General features: G+C 50.4%; 1 protein-coding gene across 7 annotated transcripts in view; it reads left to right on the top strand.

The window, feature by feature from the left end:
• Positions 1-19,991, top strand: part of ZNF185 (zinc finger protein 185 with LIM domain) — a 64,731-nt gene that overhangs the window by 18,507 nt on the left and 26,233 nt on the right. For 3 of the 7 annotated variants that reach the window (XM_027607302.1, XM_027607303.1, XM_027607299.1), the window contains 7 exons: positions 594-677; positions 989-1,030; positions 2,339-2,422; positions 8,116-8,202; positions 10,962-11,066; positions 12,097-12,195; positions 16,304-16,393. In XM_027607302.1, coding sequence (XP_027463103.1) covers positions 594-677; positions 989-1,030; positions 2,339-2,422; positions 8,116-8,202; positions 10,962-11,066; positions 12,097-12,195; positions 16,304-16,393 — 591 coding nt within the window. The remainder of the gene's footprint in view (positions 1-593; positions 678-988; positions 1,031-2,338; positions 2,423-8,115; positions 8,203-10,961; positions 11,067-12,096; positions 12,196-16,303; positions 16,394-19,991) is intronic. The other 4 variants (XM_027607305.1, XM_027607300.1, XM_027607301.1 and 1 more) reach the window with 3 other exon arrangements.

The following is a 19,991-nucleotide window of genomic DNA, read 5'->3' as shown; positions in this document are numbered from 1 at the left end:
GAGCCTGCATGCCTGGGTGGCAGGGTCAGGCTCCAGAGGTGCCAGTGCCCCCTCACCCCCAAATGAGGCCCAGGTGCTTCGGCGGCAGCTAGGCCCTGAGGAAATAAAACCCCTGTGGGCTCAGCCTGACCCCAATCCCAATGTCAATTGGGCTTCGTGAAGCTCCTGTACTGAGGGTCTGGCATATGGGCAATCCTAAGGGCAGAGTCTACAGTGGCAGAAGTCCCTGGGCCTGGGAGGTATAGGGGACTAGCCAGAAGCTCCGGAGCCAGGCTGCTGGGCATTGACTGTCCACTCTGCCACCGGTTAGGTGTGTAGTCTCTAAAGTCACTAAAGCTCACTGTGCCTCAGTTTCCTCATCTGTAAATTGTGGGTGAAACTAGCACCTACGTTCCTGGGTTGTAAGGGTTCAATGAGACACCATGGATGGGCAGCATCCAGCAGAAGGCCGGGCCTCATATGTCTCTCTGTTTCCTTTGAATAGTTCTGGGAGCAGGTGCTAATTTGCCTTCATGTGCTTGCCTCTCTGGGCTATGCTAGCAGAGTGAGTCCTGCCTTATGCCATTAGATGCCCCCTCCCTGTGCCACCCCAGGTCAGAGGCTGCAAGCAGTGTGGTGAGGAAGACAGCTCCCCGGGAGCACTCCTATGTTCTGTCAGCAGCCAAGAAGAGCACCAGGTGAGTTACACAGCAGGAGACACAGCAGGGCCTGGCTTCTGGGCCGCCTCAGCTACCAAGTGGCTCCCTTCCCCTCAGGGCTCCAGGGTTCCTTTGGCTAGTGAGGGCTTGGTTGAGAGAACCCTCCTAGCTGGACATTCTGGGATCCTCAGATGTACTTTCTGGAAAACTGAGAGGTCTGGCCCCTGCCATCAAGAATAGTGAGGTACTAGGAATGAGAGAGAAGCCCAGGTCCCTGTAATGCAGAGTGGTCATGATATCACCTGTCCATGGGTTCTGTCCAACACGTTGCCTTTCTGCTTCCTTTTCAGCAGCCCTACCCAGGAAATGCAGGCCCCATTCATTGCGAAGAGGTAAATGTCAGCAAATGAAGCCTTGGAAGCCTCTTGCTGGCTGGCTACAGAGAAGGTCTCCTGACAGCAGGGGTGGAGTATGGGCGCCATGGAAAGCAGGCACGGAGTGGGAAGTTCTGAGGGGCTGGTGGCTTCTGTTTAGAGGCCGGGCGAGCAACTAGGTGGCTGTGGTGGCACTTGTGGCTTCAACGGCCAGTTCTGCGTAGGCAGGATCTGGCCCACAGAACGTAGCTTATGGCTGGAAACTTCCATTTGCTAACAGGGCTAGGCCACTGACCCCCAGTAGAGTCATAGTGTTTCCAAGGGCCTCTGAGGTTTCGAAGCAAATGTAGCTACCAGGCTGGACAGTGCCTTGGCAGGAGGGATTATTGGGCTGGGGTCCACAGGTTTGTCACTGGGAGCCTCTGCCTGGCCAGGCCCTTGGAAGTGACAGTGACATTGGAGATGGGCCCTAAAGGGTGAACAGGGTTCAACAGGGAATGATCAGGATGTCACTCCATTAGTTGAGACAGAACATCTTCTGGGAGAGGAGACTATTTGGGGAGCACAAGGAAGAAACTTCTGGAAGGTTGAATTTTAGGGATATTCCATGAGATAAACAAAGAAGGCATCTGTGATGAGGTAGCATAGCAAACTGAAGACTGGAAGATAGCCAAGAGAGGGCAGTGGCAGCACAAAGGAAGTGACAGATAAATGGTGTGCTCTTACTGGCTCTATTAGGTTCCCGGGGCTGCTGCAACGAAGTACCGCAAACTGGGTGGCATAGACCCCAGGAACGTATTGTCTTCCAGTTCTGGAAGCTAGAAGTCCAAGATCAAGGTGTCAGCAGGATTGGTTCCTTGTGGAGCCTGTGAGAGGGAAACTGTCGCAGGCTCTTCTCCCAGCTTCTGGTGACCACAGGCAACCCTTGACATTCCTTGGCTTGTAGACACATCACTCCAATCTCTGCCTCTATCATCTTATGAACCTTTTCTCTGTGTGTCTGTGTCCAAATATTCCACTTCTTATAAGGACACCGGTCATTGGATTTAGGGCTCACCCTACTCCAGTGTCACCTGATCTCAACTTGATTACACCTTCAGAGACCCTACTTCCAAATAAGGTCACATTCATAAGTTCAAAGCCACACTATTCAACCTGATATGCTGTCCTTATGCCAAACTGGAGTTGCTAAGCGTCCAGGCTGAACCACCTCCTGGCCATAGACACCACTGAAAGAAAGCATGTCCTTCAGGAGCAGCAAGTTCTAGGGCAGCTGAGCACACCACAGGGGACAAGCAGTGCATCTGTTTTTCTTCTTGCCCCAAGGGTTGAGGTGGTGAATGAGGACAGGCCTTCTGAGAAGAGCCAAGACCCACCTGCTCTAGCAAGATCCCCTCCTGGCTCAAACAGGTAAACAATCGCTCATCTCTGCCTGGTGCTGGGGGGCTTCAAGGCTTGCCCTGCCACTGTCACTGTAGGACCTCTGCCAGGTTACCGCCTTGCAGGGCCTCAGGGTCACTGTCCCTATGTGCCCAGTGACAAGATGGGGCACAGAAATCAGTAAGAGCCTGTCTAGCTGGATGTCCTAGGGCTGAATGGAGCAAAACAGTCTGGTGTCCAGGAAGAGTATGTCACTCTTGTCTGTTTGATGCTTATCTGCATTAACTTAAAACCAGTAGCGGCCACAACATCTTAGGGAAAAGTACTAACCATAGGGTTTGAGAGGGCCTACCATCAGGGTCCTAGCCCTGCCATTCTTGGGCTTATTTATAGCTGTACTAGAAGTTGTCCAAGTTCAACCCACCAACCGTGTCCTCTGCCTCCTCTGGAGAAGGAGGCTCCACAGTCCCCAGCCCTGCTCACAGCTGCCTTCCTTGCCAAAGTGCCTCGGGCGATTTGGATTGAGTGCATGCCGAGTCTGCCCAGCCCTGCAGGGAGCTGGGAGCCCAGGTGGGTGCTGTGAGTGCCTCTGGCCTGTGAGCCAGTCAGATGGGATGGTCTGGGACTGGGGTGACAGGGCAAGGGCAGGCGATCACTGGTGATCTCACTACAGACGGGGCCCTGATTTGCTCTGATTTCTGAGCCCTGAGTATCCGAGCAAATGACGGTGCTCACTTGTCTGCAAATAGAGAGCAATCAATACCTCCTTGTACTTTGCAGTGAATTGAGCTAAGTCCTGTTGAGAGCAGCACTTCCCTGTTGTTGCTGCTGTTTGAAGCTCCTGCCTAGACTGGGGGCTTTGTCCAAATCCAAGTCTGTTAAGTGGTATGTCTCCATGGTACCCTTGGAAGATCCTGGGGCTAGAGGGGCAGAGCACTTGTTCCTACAGGTCACTTTCAGGGACCCCATGGACCGTTCCAGCTCTCATAATGCCAGTGCAAGCCCCTACTCCCCTCCCCATTTCAAGTCCCACAACCATTTTTATGTGACCATGGTCCTTTGGGGCCACCTCCTCTGTGCCAGGAGGAAGGTAGGGCCACCTGCCATAGCACAGACTGGTGAAGGAGAGCAAGGTTGCAAACCTTCTCTGCCCAGAGGGAGCTGGGAGTGTGAGGCCATCCTGAGGTCATAGCCCCAGCAGCAGGACTGCCCCCTCTTCTTCACTCCCTCGCTCTCTTGATCCTATTTGTGTAAACTTTTGTCCATAAGAACTTTTAAACAAGTGGAAGCTTTGAGAGCTCTTCACAAGGCAGCGTTGATGGCACTTGGGGGCTGTCTTAGTTTGCTAGGGCAGTTGTAACAAAGTACCACAAATTGGGTGGCTTGAAGAACAGAAATGTATTGTCTCCCTGTTCTGGAGGCTAGAAGTGCAAAATCAAGGCGTAAGCAGGGTTGGTTCTTTCCGAGGGCTGGGAGGGAGGCCTCTCCCCGTGGCTCTTCACGCGCTCCTCCCTGTGTGTGTCCGTGTTCTGATCTCCTCTCCTTATAAGGACATCGGTCATTTTAGATTAGGGGCCCACCCTACTCCACTATAACCTCATCTTAACTAATTCCATCTGCAATAACCCTGTTTCCAAATAAGGCCCCACTCTGAGGCACTGGGGGTTAGAACTTCAACATATAAATTTTAGAGAGGACATAATTCAGCCCCAAACTGCAGATCTCTGATTTCTCCTTATTTGTGTTTTGTGTTAAAAAAAAATAATAAAGCAATGAATGGTTTCAGGTGTTTTTTAAAAAAGAGAACATAGAAGAATTAGGTTGTGCTGTATTATGTATTTGAGAGGCATTTTAACATTTATTCCAGAAAATTCCTGTGGATGTTTAATACCCATCAGCTGGCTGTCATAGCAAGGTGGCTGTAGTGGTTTGCTAGGACAACAGTAACAAAGTCCCACAAACTGGTGGCTCAAACAACAGAAATATATTGTCTCACAGTTCTGGAGGCCAGAAGTCCAAGATCAAACTTGCCTGTGATGCCCAGGAAACTGGGACCAGATTACGGAATGTTCCAGGCACCAAAGATGTCTCACAATGGGGCAGCCTCCAACGGGAAGGAAGGAGTTGTCATCAGAAGTGTGCAACAGGGGCTGGTCAGGGAGGCTCAGTATGATGCTTCTCATAGTATTTCTTCCCTCAGATTCTGCGGTCACAAGATACCTGCAACCCCCCAGACAGCTTCCACGTGAGCTGCTGGCTGGTCCTGGGTTGCCTTCCTTTCTGACCCCACTGGTCAGGTCAGGCAGCCACCATCAGTTCCCCACACCCAGCTTTGTTCTGCCTGGTTATTTGAGAATTCCAGGCCTGGATGTGTCCTTGAAGGAGCCCAGCCCTGTGGGGAGCACTTACTCAACCAAATTCTGGGTTCTGTAGCACTTCAGAAAAAGCTGGTTTATGGCAGAGTGGGGCAGGAGAACATCACAGCCTTGTCCCCAGCTATGGCCCTGCTGAGGTTGCCCCACACCCCTTGGCTCAAGTCTGAGCTAAGTTCCCCATCTCACACAGCGGGCCAACCAGGAGGGAAGCTCTTGTTTTAGGTGCCAAACGCTTTAGGGCCTTCAGAGAGGGCTGAAAGTTTGGGACAGAAAGAGTGCCACACAAGGACACCCACAGGCTATATCCTTGGGGCTGTCCAGCTGTCACTTTCCTTCCATTAGATACCACACCTGCCTAGCATCCCAAAGGCCTCTCAGCATCAAGTACCCACATCTGAACTACTTGTCTCTACTGTCATCCCCACCGCCTCCCTGCGCAACTGTGGAAGGGGTCTTCCCTCCATGCACCCTGGGGCTTGATTTCTTGGGTTCATCTTGTCTTTAACCCTGTCATTATGGGTAACTCTTACCCACCTTCTGGACTGAGCTTATTGAAATACCCTTTTCCAGTGAAATTGGCTACTGTCCCCATTACGGCATTGGTCAAGCTTCCTTGGCTTTCTGCCTCACCCAATCATGGCAAGGCCTGTAGGCTGTGCCCCAGCATGCTGCCTGGCAGAGTAAGCTGGAGAGCAGTAAAAGCACAGCTTCTGGCACAAGGCCTTGTACTTTAACCCCCTGTGCCTCAGTTTCCTCGTATATACAGTAGTGAGTAGTAATACCTACCTCCTGAGGCTGCCCCAAATTCTAAATGGGATAATGCATATACAGTCCTTGGCACAGTGCCTGGGTGCTCCCAGGTATAAGCTTGCTGATTTGCAGGGCCTTCTTCAAATGCAGAGACCAGTATCGCCACCTTTCTGGCCTCTGAAAGAAAAATGTGGTTGTGGGTACAAGAGAAAGAGGTAACTGCCACAGGCAGCTGGGGCCACACTAGATGAGTGCCCGTGATCTCCAGCAGCTCTCAGGGTAGCTGACAACTGAAGATTGGACTAGAGCTATCTGTGGCTGAAGGTCTGGTAAGGGGATGGGGCTGGTGGGCTGCTGCAGGAGAAGAGAGGCTGGAAGGCTCCTGTATGAATTTGCTTTAATAAGTTATCACAAACTGGGTGGATTAAACAACAGAAACTTAATCCTCTCACAGTTCTGGAGGCCAGGAATCCTAAATCAAGGTGTCAGTATGGCTGTATGTTTCCTCCAAAGGCTCTGGGGGAGAATCTGTTCTAGGCCTTTCTCTTAGCCTCTGGTATTGCTGGCAATCCTTATTGGTTCTTAGCTTTTAGACGCATCACTCCAATCTCTGCCCCTGTTTTCACATGGCTATATTCCTTCCATGTGTCTGCGTACAAAGGTCCTCTTTTTATAAGGGCACCAGTCATACTGGATTAGGACCCACTCTTCTCCAGTATGACCTTAAGTGAATTACATCTGCAGTGGCCCTATTTCAAAATAAGGGCACATCCACAGATATTGGTGGTTAGGAGTTTAGCATATCTTTTAGGGGAACATAATGCAACCCATAACAGCCCCCCTGGAAGAGGTGCCATTTGAGTTGGGTCTTCAAGAAGGCATTGCTCAAGGGGGTGACAAAGAAGGTGGAAGGCACTGAAGGAGAGGCACCAGCTTAGACAGGCTTGGGTGATACTTTGTTCCTATTTCCTTTCTGACATAACAAAAAAGACCAGTGAAGAAGTATGTTTTATTTGCCTGTGATGTTCTCAAGTGGGATGTGTCCCAGTCAGGTGTTCTATGCTGTCATCATTTTGCTATCATTGGAGGACACAGATATCAGAGCTGCCCCTTGTGCACCAGGCACCCTGTCCCTGAAAGCCTTTCCATTTTCCTCTTGTCATCTCCACTGTGCTGGGTCTCAGCCAAGTCCGAGGAGGGACATAGACAAGCAGCCCACTGACCTCGTCTTCTAAAGCCTCCTAGTTTAGGTTGGAGCCAGATGTCAGAATCAACTCTGAGGTGACTTTCCAAAGAGAGCAGCCAAGCCACTGTGGCTCACCCAAAATGAAGACCACCTACCTCCCCGCCTTCACCCTGGCTCCTCCTTTCCTCTTCCTGGGACCTCAGAGGGGCCTTTCTAAAGTACCAGTCTGATCATGTGGAAGCCCTTCACCCCCCCACGTCAAGCCCATTCCTTGGCCAGATCTGATTTCAAGCGTTTAAGTCTCCTGCCAGCTGGCCTCCAGTAGGGCTATAGCTCCGTGAAGCTTCTCAGGTGTCCTTGGGCCTGGATTTGTGCACAGTCTTATTACACTTTAGTAGAGTCAGGACCCAAGCCACTGTGCCTCCATTTTGCCCCCCACTGGGCTGGGGGCTTCACCAGGGCAGGCCTGGGCCTCACCCCCATCTGGACTCCTTGTCTCTACTGTCCTAGTGCCCAGAGACAGCTGAAGAAAGGGATTAGTTGCTATAAGTGGGCTGGGTCTTAAAGGATGGATCTTAAAGGATGGGTCTTAAAGGAGCTGGGGAGGTATAGTTTGGGATGCAGAGGACCCCCACAAAGCCAGGGAGCTCTAGATTCTTGCTGGTTCTGCCCATCACCATGGCCCAAGCCTACTGGGTATCAGACCCTGCAGTGGAACCAAAAAGTACATCAGACCTGGAGGGGTGTGTGTGGTCACTTGTGGGCCAGGTTCTGAGCACAGGAATCCTCAAAGGGGCCCTCTGAGTGCTGAGAATATCTGATCCTCTGTGAGCTCCGGCTCACAGGCACCTGGTCACTTGCTTTCATGCCCCAAGTCTCTGGTATCCTACACCCACTGGCTCTCACTCCAAATTTGGTCTGTAGGTTTCCAGAGTATCTTGTTTGTCATCAGTCCCCATCAGTCATATACCCAGAATTCCCACTGACCTCACAAATAGCACTTTGGACATTCCAGAGGGACCACAGCCAGGGCTCACCTCTGCAAGTGGATAGTAGCCTCATGGCAGCAGCTATAGACAGGGCATTGGAGCTGGGCGGTCCCGTTTCCACCCAGAAGGCCCCTTGCTGTGCCTGAAGGGGTCTGGGCTCATGGGTGGGGGATCAGTAAAGGGGTGTTTCAATCTCCTTCCTCTGGGGCCTGGAGGTCAGTGGCCCACACTCAGCTGTAGCACCAAGAAAGCTTAAGGCCAAAGAGGAGACAAGAGGGGGAAAAAAAGGCAGTGGGTCTGGGTGTCCCACTGCATTAGCCAGGAGGCTCCTGAGGGAGAATGCCCTTGGACCCCTGGCACAGATGGGGAAGAGGGGGAGGTTTTTCTCACCGGCAACTCCCTAGCTCTCTTCCTTGGCTACAGTACAAGAGGTGAGGAGATTGTCCGCCTGCAGATCATGACACCTGGGGCAGGACTTCACCTGATGTCCCCAGACCTGGAAGGAATGAGGTATGGGGGCCCTGCTGGGCTCCTTCCGTGCCATTTTAGAGATGGGGTCAGTAGGGAAGGAATGCAAATGATCAGGCCCAGGGGCTGGTTGGTGAGAGACATGGTCAACCTGAGTCTCCTACCCCCATCTCATTCTTTCCACCCCAGTGGTGACTGTACCCTGGCCAGAGATGTTAAGCATCTGATACACCTGGTGCTGGGGAGGGTGAGGGACAGGGGGACCACAACCAGCAGGGAGCACAGAGGGCCTTGTCCCTGCCCCAAGACAGGAGGCAGAGATTCGTGCAACAGGCAGGCAGGATGGTGAGGTGGAAGGGAGCTTGCAGGGTTTGCTAGGAGCTGGGCTTCAGGGAAGCTGGGGTGGGGGCAAGGGGAGATCTGAGCAGGGAAGGGCCAGTTCTCTTTGGAGGAACAGGTGGAAGGAGGGATCCTGCAGCTCTCTGTCTTCGATTCATTTAGCTATTCACTCGGCTAACATTTACTGAGCTCCTGATGCGTACCTGACCCCTGTGCCAGGGCCTGGAAGGCAGCTGTGAAGCAGCCAGACTGAGACCCTGCCTTATGAAGCCCCAGAGTCTAGGGAAGGAGGCCAGAGTGTATGCCCACTGGGGCAGTGGGAGCCCCAAGCAGGGGCCTGTCACCAGCTAGAGGTGGGGATGGTTAAGGGAAGGCTTCCTGGGGGAAGTGGCATCCAAGGTGAGTCCTGATGGCTCTCCAGTTCTCTTTACTCTCCTCCTTGACTCCTCCTTCTCCACATCCCCACCCCAGTCAGGCACTGAGTCCTACCCATTTTACTTTAGGGATATTTCTTATTCCTATTCTATTGCCCCATCCCTAGACACTCCACATCTCTACCTGGATGAGATTTCTAAAAAGCAGAAGTAATCATGCCAACCCCCTGGAGAAAACCCTGCAATGCCCCCCACCCTGACTGGGCTCTGCAGCCTGAACTCACTACCCCTCATATATCGTCCCTCCGATGCAGCCTCCCAGGCCTCCATATAGTGCCCGTGCACAGTTGTCCACTCATAGATCAGTCTTCCCCAAGAACTCTGAGCACCTGGAGGGCAGGGGCTGCAGTTAAGTGTTCCATACATTCCCTTTGGCCCAGAACAGAAATGCGGGAGTGTTTGTTGCTGGAATGACTGAGGATCATCCGGTGTGATGATTTCTTTAATAAGGCAGTATTGCAAGCTGCTTCATTGGTTTCCCTAAGGTAAACAATCTATGAGAAACAAGGGCAAAGTGACCCCAAGAGATGCAGGAGGAAGCCAGGCTGCCTCCAATGAACATCCCTGCTGTGTCTCCTGTCTTCAGAACCCACAAGGCTTCTGGTACTTTGTCTGGGAGTGGCAAAGCTACGATAACCCATTGAGATCCCATGGGGTGCCCCTACCCCACTTTCCAATGGGAGAATCAAGTTGGGGGAAGAAGAAAGAGGGAAAGCTAGAATTGACCAAGTCCTGCCCTGCCCCAACAGCCTAGCAGGTATCCCCATGCAGGGTGTAAATGCACTCACTATGTCCATTTTACAGATGTGGAAATTGAGACCCTGAATGGTCAAGTAACTTGCTCAAGGTAACATGGCCAAGAACAGGCAGATTCAAGACTCCCACCCAGGCTGCTTGACTCCTACTCTGTGCCTTTTGCTCCATAATTCAGTACACTACTGGGGACCAGGGTGAAGGGGCAAGAAGGGGTGATATAAATACTTGGCATTTTTTAATAAATATATGATGAGTTTACTTGTGGGCATCCAAATGCAAATTGCCAGGAGGCATTTGAGGGTTTGTAGTTGAGGTTTTGAAGAGAGGTTAGGGCTCAAGAAATGTCCATGTTATATGCAGACAGATTAAAGTGAAATAATGGGATTCAGTGTCGGTGTTTACATGGGGTACAATGTAAAGGGAATCAAGGAGAGAAGAGCCAGCAGGCTGAGCACAGATCCCAGTGTGGAGATGGCAACTGCCTGGTCATCCCCCGCTGAGGGCGGCTGGGGATGGCAGTCAATTCTAGCCATGTTGAAGGTGAGCTCTCTGAGGGCCAGTCTGAAAGGCATTGGAGGTGTGGGTCAGGAACACAGGGAGGTGGGAACAAGTAGAAGTCACTGGCTTGAAGGTAGCAGTTGATGCCATAGGAGCAGAGGAGGTGGGCAAGGTGGTGGAGCATGCACATGGAAAGGAATGCTGAGAACACCAAAATTACAGGGCAGAAGAAGAGAGAAATGTAAAGGAGGCTGGGAAGTTATGGCAAGGGAGGTAGGAGATGGTGTCACAGAGTCAGGACAGACAGATGGGGGAGAGAAGGCAGAAGTGGCCCACTAGGTCAGAGAGAACAGAGAGAGGTTGCATTAGGAGGTTAGGAGCAGTCTTAACATCATGGAGGATTATAGTCGAGAACTCTGCAATCAGACTGTTTGGGTTCAAATCCTGGCTCTTCCCCTTGTTACCTGGGGAACTTGGGGCAAATTGGTTGGGCTCTCTGTGCCCACATTCACTCATCTGGAAGGTAGGCATGGATAAATACAGTGCCCACATCCTGGGGTTTATGTGGAGTGTTAATGCATGCAGAATTGTGAGACTGTAGTCTGACCCTCAATCAACAGTTGCTATTAGTAATGAGAATTTGAGAATTGGCCAGTCCAACAATATCAGATTTTAAGTTCCTTGGAGATAGTTGGCATTTAGGGATGAGGTAACTTCCTTCATCTGAGTGTGGGTGGCTACTGGGTGGTTAACTTATGTTTCTTTCCTCCATAGTTCTTCCCCAGGCTCCAAAGACAAAGAGGCCTCCAGCCGTAGAGAGGCCAAGAGAGACTTGTTTGGTGAGGAAGCCTGCAAGAGCCCCAGTCCAGACCCTGAAAGGTAACTCAGTGCAGGGACATAGAGCCCATGTGGTCCTTGGTCTAAGTCAATGGATGGAGCTGGGACCAGGACTGTCCAGTTCCCCAGTGTGTCCCCAGTGCCTGAGGCAGTGCAAGTCCTCAGTGAATATTTGTTGAAAGAATAAATGAAGGAATGTATGAGGCCTGGAGAGGGGCAGGCCCCTGCCAAGATCCCTCAGGGAGCCGGTTGCAGAACTGGACAAAACTCTAGGCCAGACCACCCCACCCCAGCCTTTGGCCCAACTTCACTGAAGGCCAGGGCAAGCGAGGCTGCCAAGTCAGCAGTTTAAGGAAGTCAGTGACCAAAGGATACATGGGCCTCAACAGAACATCGAGCATGGACTTCCAGGATGACCTGTAGATAAAGGGAGACATGGTAGAGGCTGGCAAGGATGTGAGACAGAGCCAGTGGGGGATGATGAGTCCAGAAGGGATGGTTGTGCCCAGCCATCCTATGACCATCTCATTGAGTTGTCCTCCAAGCCAGACCAGGGAAGCCTGGGTGTGGTGAGCAGTGGCTGAGATTTAGACATTTTTTCAATGGGATTCTAATAGCCAGTAATGGATAAGAGCCCACAATCTTGCCTGTCTGCCACCATTTTCTCAGTGTGGAGTTCTGGATCCCCAGTGGGGACTCAGCCATGGAAATGAGGGAAGGGGACCCAGGATGTCTTGGGGGGGGATCTTGTTTGTGCACTGGGCTCTGGTTTATTAGTGGCCCCAAATGCCTTGCCCCTTGTTCTTTTCAGCCATTGATCCCTCCATTGTGCCAGCCTCCTCCTGAGTTGCCACTTTGCTCTATTGTTTTGGCTTCACTCTTGCTCCTGGTCCATTAGGTTTGGAAGAAAAGCAGAAATACTTGCTGGTGTCAGGTTGGCTCTAGCTGGAGCAGTGCAGGGTGGCAGCCGAGAGCCTGGGCTTCTAGTCCTTGAGGCTTGCTCTCAGGACATCTTAGTTATATTAGATCAAAACCTAATCAGAGTCAGCAAATGCTTCTCTTCCCGTAACAGGTCAAGCACACAGTCAAGTGATGGCAATGTGGGATCCAGAGCCATGAGCTTCCTACCTGAAGGCTTGACTGGAGCAGACATTGGCTCTGGGAGAGGAGGGTAAGCTGCCTGGGGAAGGCAGGTGGCCTCAACTTATTGATTCTCTCATATCCCGGTGACAGGCCAGGGTCAAGCTGCCAAAACTGCTTGGGTTGCTGGGGACTGAGCACTGTCATTTCCCATAGTCCTATCTACAGCTTGCTTCTCCAGTTGCTGCCACCACACCCTTTGTCCCTGGGCTTTCCACTTATGGCAATTGCCGGTGCTTGAATCTTGCTCCTTCTACCTTCTGCCACTGGCTCTCAAGATCCTCCAGAGCAAGCACAAGGGCCCACTTGCAGCCAGAGGCCCAGCCCTTGCCTGGGCAGGCATCAGGAGGTAGGATGAATGTGTGGGGGAATGAGTGAAGGGACGGACTAACAAACAAATGACCATCTTCTTGGCTGAGCTCTGAGGACAAGCTGAAGGAGGTCCTTCATCTCTGTTTTCTCCTTTCCCATCCAGAAGCCCCAAAGCTCCTTTTCCTGCCCCACCAGCCTTTCCTGGCCAGTTATGCTCTTTGGTTCAGTGAGAGGAAAAGCAGTGGTCCCTCTGAGAAGACAAGCATGTCTGGCTGGGCTCAAATTCCTGGACCTGGGTGGAGTCAGGGGCCACTTTCTCAGGTGTCCCCAAGTGGTTCCAAGCCAAGAATGAGTCATCCTTGGGGACAAAGAATCGGTATGCTGATGTTGGCACAGATAGTTCAGCTCCAAGTTGTGCTAGCGCCCTTATGGTTCAGAACAAATGGACAAAGAGGAATGACAAAGCCAGTGTCTGCCGAGAGCCACAAGGGCATGCAGGTACAAGGAAAGGCCCCTGGGCTGGAGCCTTGGCTCTTTGAGCTGTCACTAGTGGGGAGGACTCTCTGAGAACCCAGCACTTGCAGCCTGCTTCGCTGTGTGCTGGCCAGCACTTGTGCTATTAACTGAATTTGCTGGTTGCTGTTGTAGACTTCTGCTTCATGTTTGAATATTCATCCAGATCATCCTTCTTGCTTACACACCTTCATAAAGTAAAATCTTTGCTTTCTGCTTTCAGTTTCCTTAAAATAAAGCCAAACATCAAGTCACCTTACAAAGTAATCTGGAAGAATTGTCTAGATTTTTATGACTTTTAACCTTTCAAGGTTCAAGAGTTTTATACATTGTCTTAGCCTATCCTTATTTTGACAATGATTTTTAAGAAACTTGCCTTTATTATATTTCCAAGGAAAACCTTTTTTTTTTTAAGATTTTATTTTTAAGTAATCTCTGCACCCAATGTGGGGCTCGAACTTACAACCCTGAGATCAAGAGTTGTATGTTCTACCAACTAAGCCAGCCAGGCGCCCCAGAAAATGTTCTTTCTTTTTTTTAAGATTTTATTTATTTGTCAGAGAGAGAGCGCGCATGCACACACAAGCAAGGGGAGCGGCAGGCAGAGGGAGAAGCAGGCTCCCTGCTGAGCAAGGAGCCCGAGGTGGGACTCGACCCCAGGGCCCTGGGATCATGACCTGAGCCAAAGGCAGACACTTAACCGACAGAGCCACCCAGGCATCCCAGAAAATGTTATTTCTTATGCAGAAAACAATCACTTCTTTTCCATTCACTTTTTTCCCATTCACTCTTATGAGTTTAATAATTGAATTTAGTAATTATGGTTGGAAGTACAAATGGGATAAACAGATTTGAGAACAAACGTGAGGAACTCTTAGTGAGCATGCTACTCAAGTGCAGGCTTGCACAGGCGATGAGGTGAGCTGTGACTGCTCAACATGCTGTGAGCATCAATCTGCCTGATTTTTTTTTTTAATTTAATTTTATTATGTTATGTTAGTCACCATACAATACATCATTAGTTTTTGATGCGGTGATCCATGATCCATTGTTTTCGTATAACGCCCAGTGCTCCGTGCAGTGCGTGCCCTCCTGAATACCCATCACCGGGCTAACCCCTCCCCCCTCCCCCCTCCCCTCTAGAACCCTCAGTCTGTTTCTCAGAGTCCACAGTCTCTCCTGGTTCCTCTCTCCCTCCGATCTCCCCCCTTCATTTTTCCCTTCCTTCTCCCGATGTCCTCCCCGCTATTCTTCATGTTCCACAAATAAGTGAAACCGTATGATAATTGACTTTCTCTGCTTGACTTGTTTCACTGAGCATAGTCTCCTCCAGCCCCATCCATGTGGATGTAAAAGTTGGGTATTCATCCTTTCTGATGGCTGAGTAATATTCCCTTGTATATATGGACCACGTCTTCTTGACCCATTCATCTGTTGAAGGGCATCTCGGCTCTTTCCACAGTTTGGCTATTGCGGACATTGCTGCTATGAACGTTGGGGTGCATGTGGCCCTTCTTTTCACTACATCTGTGTCTTTGGGGTAAATACCCAGGAGTGCAATTGCTGGGTCATAGGGTAGCTCTATTTTTAATTGTTTTGAGGAATCTCTACACTGTTTTCCAAAGTGGCCGTACCGACTTGCATTCCCACCAACAGTGTAAGAGGGTTCCCCTGTCTCCACAACCTCTCCAACATTTGTTGTTTCTTGCCCTGTCCATTTTTGCCATTCTAACTGGTGTAAGGTGGTATCTCAATGTGGTTTTGATTTGAATTTCCCTGATGGCTAATGATGATGAACATTTTTTCATGTGTCTGTTAGGCATTTGTATGTCTTCTTCGGAGAAGTGTCTGTTCATGTCTTCTGCCCATTTTTTGACTTGATTTTTTTTTGGGGGGGGGTGTTGAGTTTGAGAAGTTCTTTATAGATCTTGGATACCAGCCCTTTATCTGTAGTGTCATTTGCAAATATCTTCTCCCATTCTGTGGGCTGCCTCCTTGTTTTGTTGACTGTTTCCTTTGCTGTGCAGAAGCTTTTTATCTGATGAAGTCCCAAAAGTTCATTCTGCCTGATTTACAGAGAGACAAAGAATGCAGCCTACCTTGGGAAGACTGGTAAGACAGCAACCCACTCACTCAATCTGTATCCAGTTGATGGATACAGATCGACTGCAAAGGGATGCTGCTTCTATAAATGGCCACAGGCCCCAGTAATAATAACAGGAGCAATTTAGCACATGCTAGGGCTTAGGCATTATTCTAAGTACTTGTCATCTATTAACTCATTTACTCTTCTTGGAAAACTTACGAGTCAGACACAATTATCATCCCCATTTCACTGATGACCAAACAGGCCCAGAGAAGTCAGGTGATGTGCCCAAGATCACACAGCTGGGAGGTAGCAAAGTGATGATTTGAACGCAGGCAATGCGCCTGCAGGGAGCGTACACTGCCCCAGTGTCAGGCAGTTGTGGACTCTAAGTGATTATTATGCCCTGGGCATCTGTTTGAGCAGCCCTTCAGCTCTCATCGGAAGCCATCCTTTGGGGGAGGGAATAGACATACAGACACAAAGTCCTTAACCCAGACCAGACTTGGACTCCTTCCACAGACTGTGCTCTGCTGCTGGCTTCCCCCCATCTCCTGGATGACCAGGATGTGTGTGATGCCAACTCTCAGCCTTGCAAGCCCAGCATCTACTCACAAGGACCCAAGCTGAGGTGGTAGAGGGGATGGCATTGGGAGACAGGGCTTGGGAAGAGACCCTTCTGTAGGGACTGCCGCTCAACCCAGCAAGCAGAAGTCAGGAGGAGAAATACCAGGGACAGCCAAGCAGTACTAGAAGGCTCAGTCTCAGGAAGCACATGGAAGTGGTTGAGGAGAGCACATGCCTCCAGGGGTGCTAAGGTGCAATAGGAAGGGGTTGTGCATTCCTACGCAGCAGGCTTCTGCCTTATTTCATCTACCAATCCACCAGTAGGAGTGGCTGGTTTGCTGTGGGTGTGTGGAACACTTAGTAAGGAACAATCTTCCTGTACTCCCACACAGCCCCAGGAGATATAGATCAGGCAAGGATACCGGAACCCAAAACCAAGAGCTGATCGGGGCAGTGCTTGATCTTGAACTCAGGTGCTAAGGCCACAGCTCACAAGATGTTATCACACACAGTGGTGTCTGTGCCATACTAACAGCAGGACTGAGATGCCATCCTTTACTGGCAGATGTTGGTCTCCCTTTCCTGTGAGAAGGCAACTGGGAAGGGCCCCGAGTATCCTTTGGTCTGAGGCCTCATCAGGCATGTGTGCTTTCTCCCTCAGCTCTAGTGCCACTCTGGCCTCTGCTGGACCAGCTGACTGGAAGAGTGACAGTCCAGTAGACCTGGAGGACAAGGAGGCACACCTGAAGGGGTAAGGCATCAGGCAACAGTGCTGAGCTTCTGAGGTGGAGAGAAAAATTCAGGTATGCATTAGCCTTTGGCTTGGAAGGTGAGGCCAGCAAGCCCTGTGAGCTGGTCCGAAGCATGTGGCAAGAGCTGAAGCCCCAGCTAGCACCCTCTGGCCTCTGCCTCTGCGGCCACAAAGCTTTCCACTACATCTTGTTGCCTCCAGCCAGGAAGTCTTCCATAATCAGGAAGTCACCCACTCTTTCAATCAACAATCATTCGAATGGCACCTGCCCAGTGCTGGAGGCTGGAGCACACAGATATGGCTGATGGGAGACAAAGCCTGGCCCAGACTGGAAAAATACATTATGCTGGAGCAGGGAAATGGGGGGGGGGGGGGACCAGGACAGCTTCGTGGGGGAGGTGGCTTTTGAGCCGAATCTTGAAAGGTGAATAGACGTCCTTCAAGCAAAGGAAACAGGATAAGCAAAGGACTCCAAACATCCTGCTATTTCCTGGGCACTGCATGTAGTTGAGTGTGGCTAGTACTGAGGGTCCTTGTCAGGGACTGGTGAAATAGAAGGCTTGTCGGGGTATGAAGGAACTGATTGGCCTTTAATACCAGATATTGTTAATGACCACTACACCCACTTAACTTTGGGTCACATACTGTGTGCACAGCCCTTGACTCACTGTGTCTTATACAGTGCTCCCCACAATCCTCTGAGTTTTGCACCTAATTAGAATGAAGAACAAAGGTCTGGAACATAGGTATCTGTGCCTCCTGGGAAGAACAGTGCTCTGAAAGAAATAGCCAGGGTACATGGGGTAACTCAGGCAAGCTCCTCTAAGGAGGAAAAGGAACCAATTCTAGGAAGAGCAAGGAGAAGAGAGCTGCAGATAGAGAACGGCAGACAAACCCTGCAGTGGGAATACACTAGAGTGGCTGCAGCCTAGCCAATGACAGGGACCATAGATGGACCAGGGCTTTGGTAAGCTATGAGGTCTGAGACTCTATTATGTGGCTTTTTGGGTTCAAATTGCATTGACAGTTAACAGAGTGAAAACAGTAACTGACACCTATAGTGTGCTCTGCTGGATGCTTTACAATCTTTCCAGCAACCCCATAAAATGAATAAGCAGGGAAACTGAGGCACAGAAAGGTTAAGTGACTTGCCCAAGGGCTTACAAGTGGCAAAGCTGAGTTCCAGTGCAAGAGCCTCTTAAAAAAAAAAAAGAGGGGCGCCTGGGTGGCTCAGTCCGTTAAGCGGCTGCCTTCGGCTCAGGTCATGATCCTGGGGTCTTGGGATCGAGCCCCACATCCAGCTCCCTGCTCAGCGGGGAGCCTGCTTCTCCCTCTCCATCTGCCTGCCACTCTGCCTACTTGTGCTCTCTCTCTCTCTGTCAAATAAATAAATAAAATCTTTAAAAAAAAAAACACAAGGAAAAACTTTAAAAAGCTATTTTATGAAATTTGTTGTGTGAAGCCTATTCTCAAGATCCAGAACCAGTAACTCTCCGCTAGTTAACGTGTGAAGCACCTTGTCTGCATGATCTCATCTAATATTCCCCAAACCTGGGGCAGGATCTGCCTTCTTATTATGCAATATGACAATGGAGAAAACTCTGGCTGCGCTTGAGAATCACCAAGAAAGTGTTAAAAAAAAAATTCCTGAGCCCCATGCAGAGGTTTATAGATTTAATTGTTGTGGGGTGGCTTACACCATCCATGTCTTTTTAAAATCTCCCAGTTTATTTTCATGTCCAGTCTAGGTTGAGAATCATTGCCGGCTTCGCGCCTGGGCTTTTGATTGGCGCGCACCTCTGCGCGCGCGCGCCTATTGGAGCGCGACACCGTCTTCTGTGTGCCTGCGTGGCGGGGGCAAGCCCACTGGAGCCTTGTGCGCCTGCGTGCACCGCCATTTCCTGCATCGGGGAGCTCGGGTCGCAGTGCCTATCGGGAAATACGACCATCCACAAAGCGAAATGGCTGCCCAGGGCTAGAAAGGCCTCAGTGTAGCTTCTCCTTCTGCCGTGCTGATTCCGGCCGCTAGATGGCGCGCAAGGATCAGAAATGGGCCGGGTGGTCAGTCTGGGGCCGCTGTGGGCTTTCACTGTCCTTGTATGGATGGCCTGGTGGGCGCTGGTGGTGTCACCGACCTTGGGGTTGCAGCAGGCCCCCCTGACCCCGTGTGGACCATCGCCGCAGTTCTGACAGAGGCGGGAGAGAGGGAGCGGGCTCGGTGCCCGCAAGGAGCCGAAATGGGCTACTGTGGCCCCAGCCTGTTTGGCAGGGTGCCCTGGCCTTGGTCGTCTCTGGCCTCTGGCCACTGATCTTCAGAGCTGCCCGGGGGCAGGGGCTGTGGACTCACGGGGAGGGCTGCCAATCCTCCATCAATGAGGGACCACCTGGGTGGATCTGCCTGGACAGGGCTCTGGGGCCCTGGAGAGGCGGCTTAATTCCCAAGAGTTGTGTGAGGAAGGGTGATGGGGGTGGGCAAGGAGATCCTGCAGAGCAAACTGTCCCAAACTTGAGGAACTCTTCCCTATTCTAACTTGGTCTTGCTTCATTACATATGCGGGAAGAGTCAGTATAGTGTGGTGATCAAGAGCATTTATTCCTGTGCATGGGCTCACAGTGAAGCTCTGTCACTTACTCCCTATGTGGCCTTGGGTATCTTTCCCATCTCCTCTTCTAACAGAATCCAAGCTCGTTCTGCTCACTGCAGGACAGGCCAGTAAGTGGAGAGACAAGATGTTAGGGTAAGGAAAGCGACTTTATCCGGAAAGCCAGCAAACCAAGGAGATGGTAGACTGTTATCCTAAGGAACTATCTCTTCTTGGCCTGAAATTTGAGCTTCATAAAAAAATTAAAAGAAAGTTAGTTAAAGGGAGGAAGCAGGAGGGGGTGGAATTAAAAGGTGACTGATACCTGTAGACATCCCAGGAAGGTTGTGTAACTTCTCTGTCCTTAGTCAGTTTATCTTTGTTTATAGGAATCTGGTCATGTTGTTCCTGTAAATCTTAAACATAACGTAGTCATTTGTGTGCATACTTACTTATCTCCTTGGGTGAGGTAAGTTTTGGGTAAAGAGTGGTCTTTGCAAGTCTTAGCTGTAGCATGCCTACGTGCATGGCTAAACGTGCATGTGTGGGATAGCTGAGAAGTTTCTAAGCTATAGGTCACAGTAGCAAGGAAAATAGAAGCAGTATGGAGTCAAACATGCTAAGTTTGTTCCTATTGCACTCTGTGTTTGAATTTCCTTACCTATAGAATAGTGGTAATAATAGTTTCCACCACACAGGGTTGTTGTGAGGATTAAGTGAGTTTGTTTGTATAAAGCATGTAGGACATTTCCCTGGCACAAAGTACTATGTCAGACTCTCCTTTTATAAAAACTTCAAGCTAAATAAAGCAGCCCCAAAGGAATACCTCCTTTTACCAGAACACTGGGAAAGCTGCTGTTCCCTTCTACAGTTTTATTGGCCTGATTTCTTTTAATAAGACACAGAGTAGTTCATCCCCTCCCCACCAAACTTTGGGTATTTTTACATCTAGAACAGAGTTTTCCTCTTTGTTATGTTGCAAGCCTTGGCTTTCCACATTTATGTTCTTTCTGCAT

This window comes from Zalophus californianus, chromosome X (assembly GCF_009762305.2).
Source record: "Zalophus californianus isolate mZalCal1 chromosome X, mZalCal1.pri.v2, whole genome shotgun sequence".
NCBI lineage: Eukaryota > Metazoa > Chordata > Mammalia > Carnivora > Otariidae > Zalophus > Zalophus californianus.
Note: the sequence above shows the minus strand (reverse complement) of the source record. Positions and strands in the feature narration are given on the sequence as shown.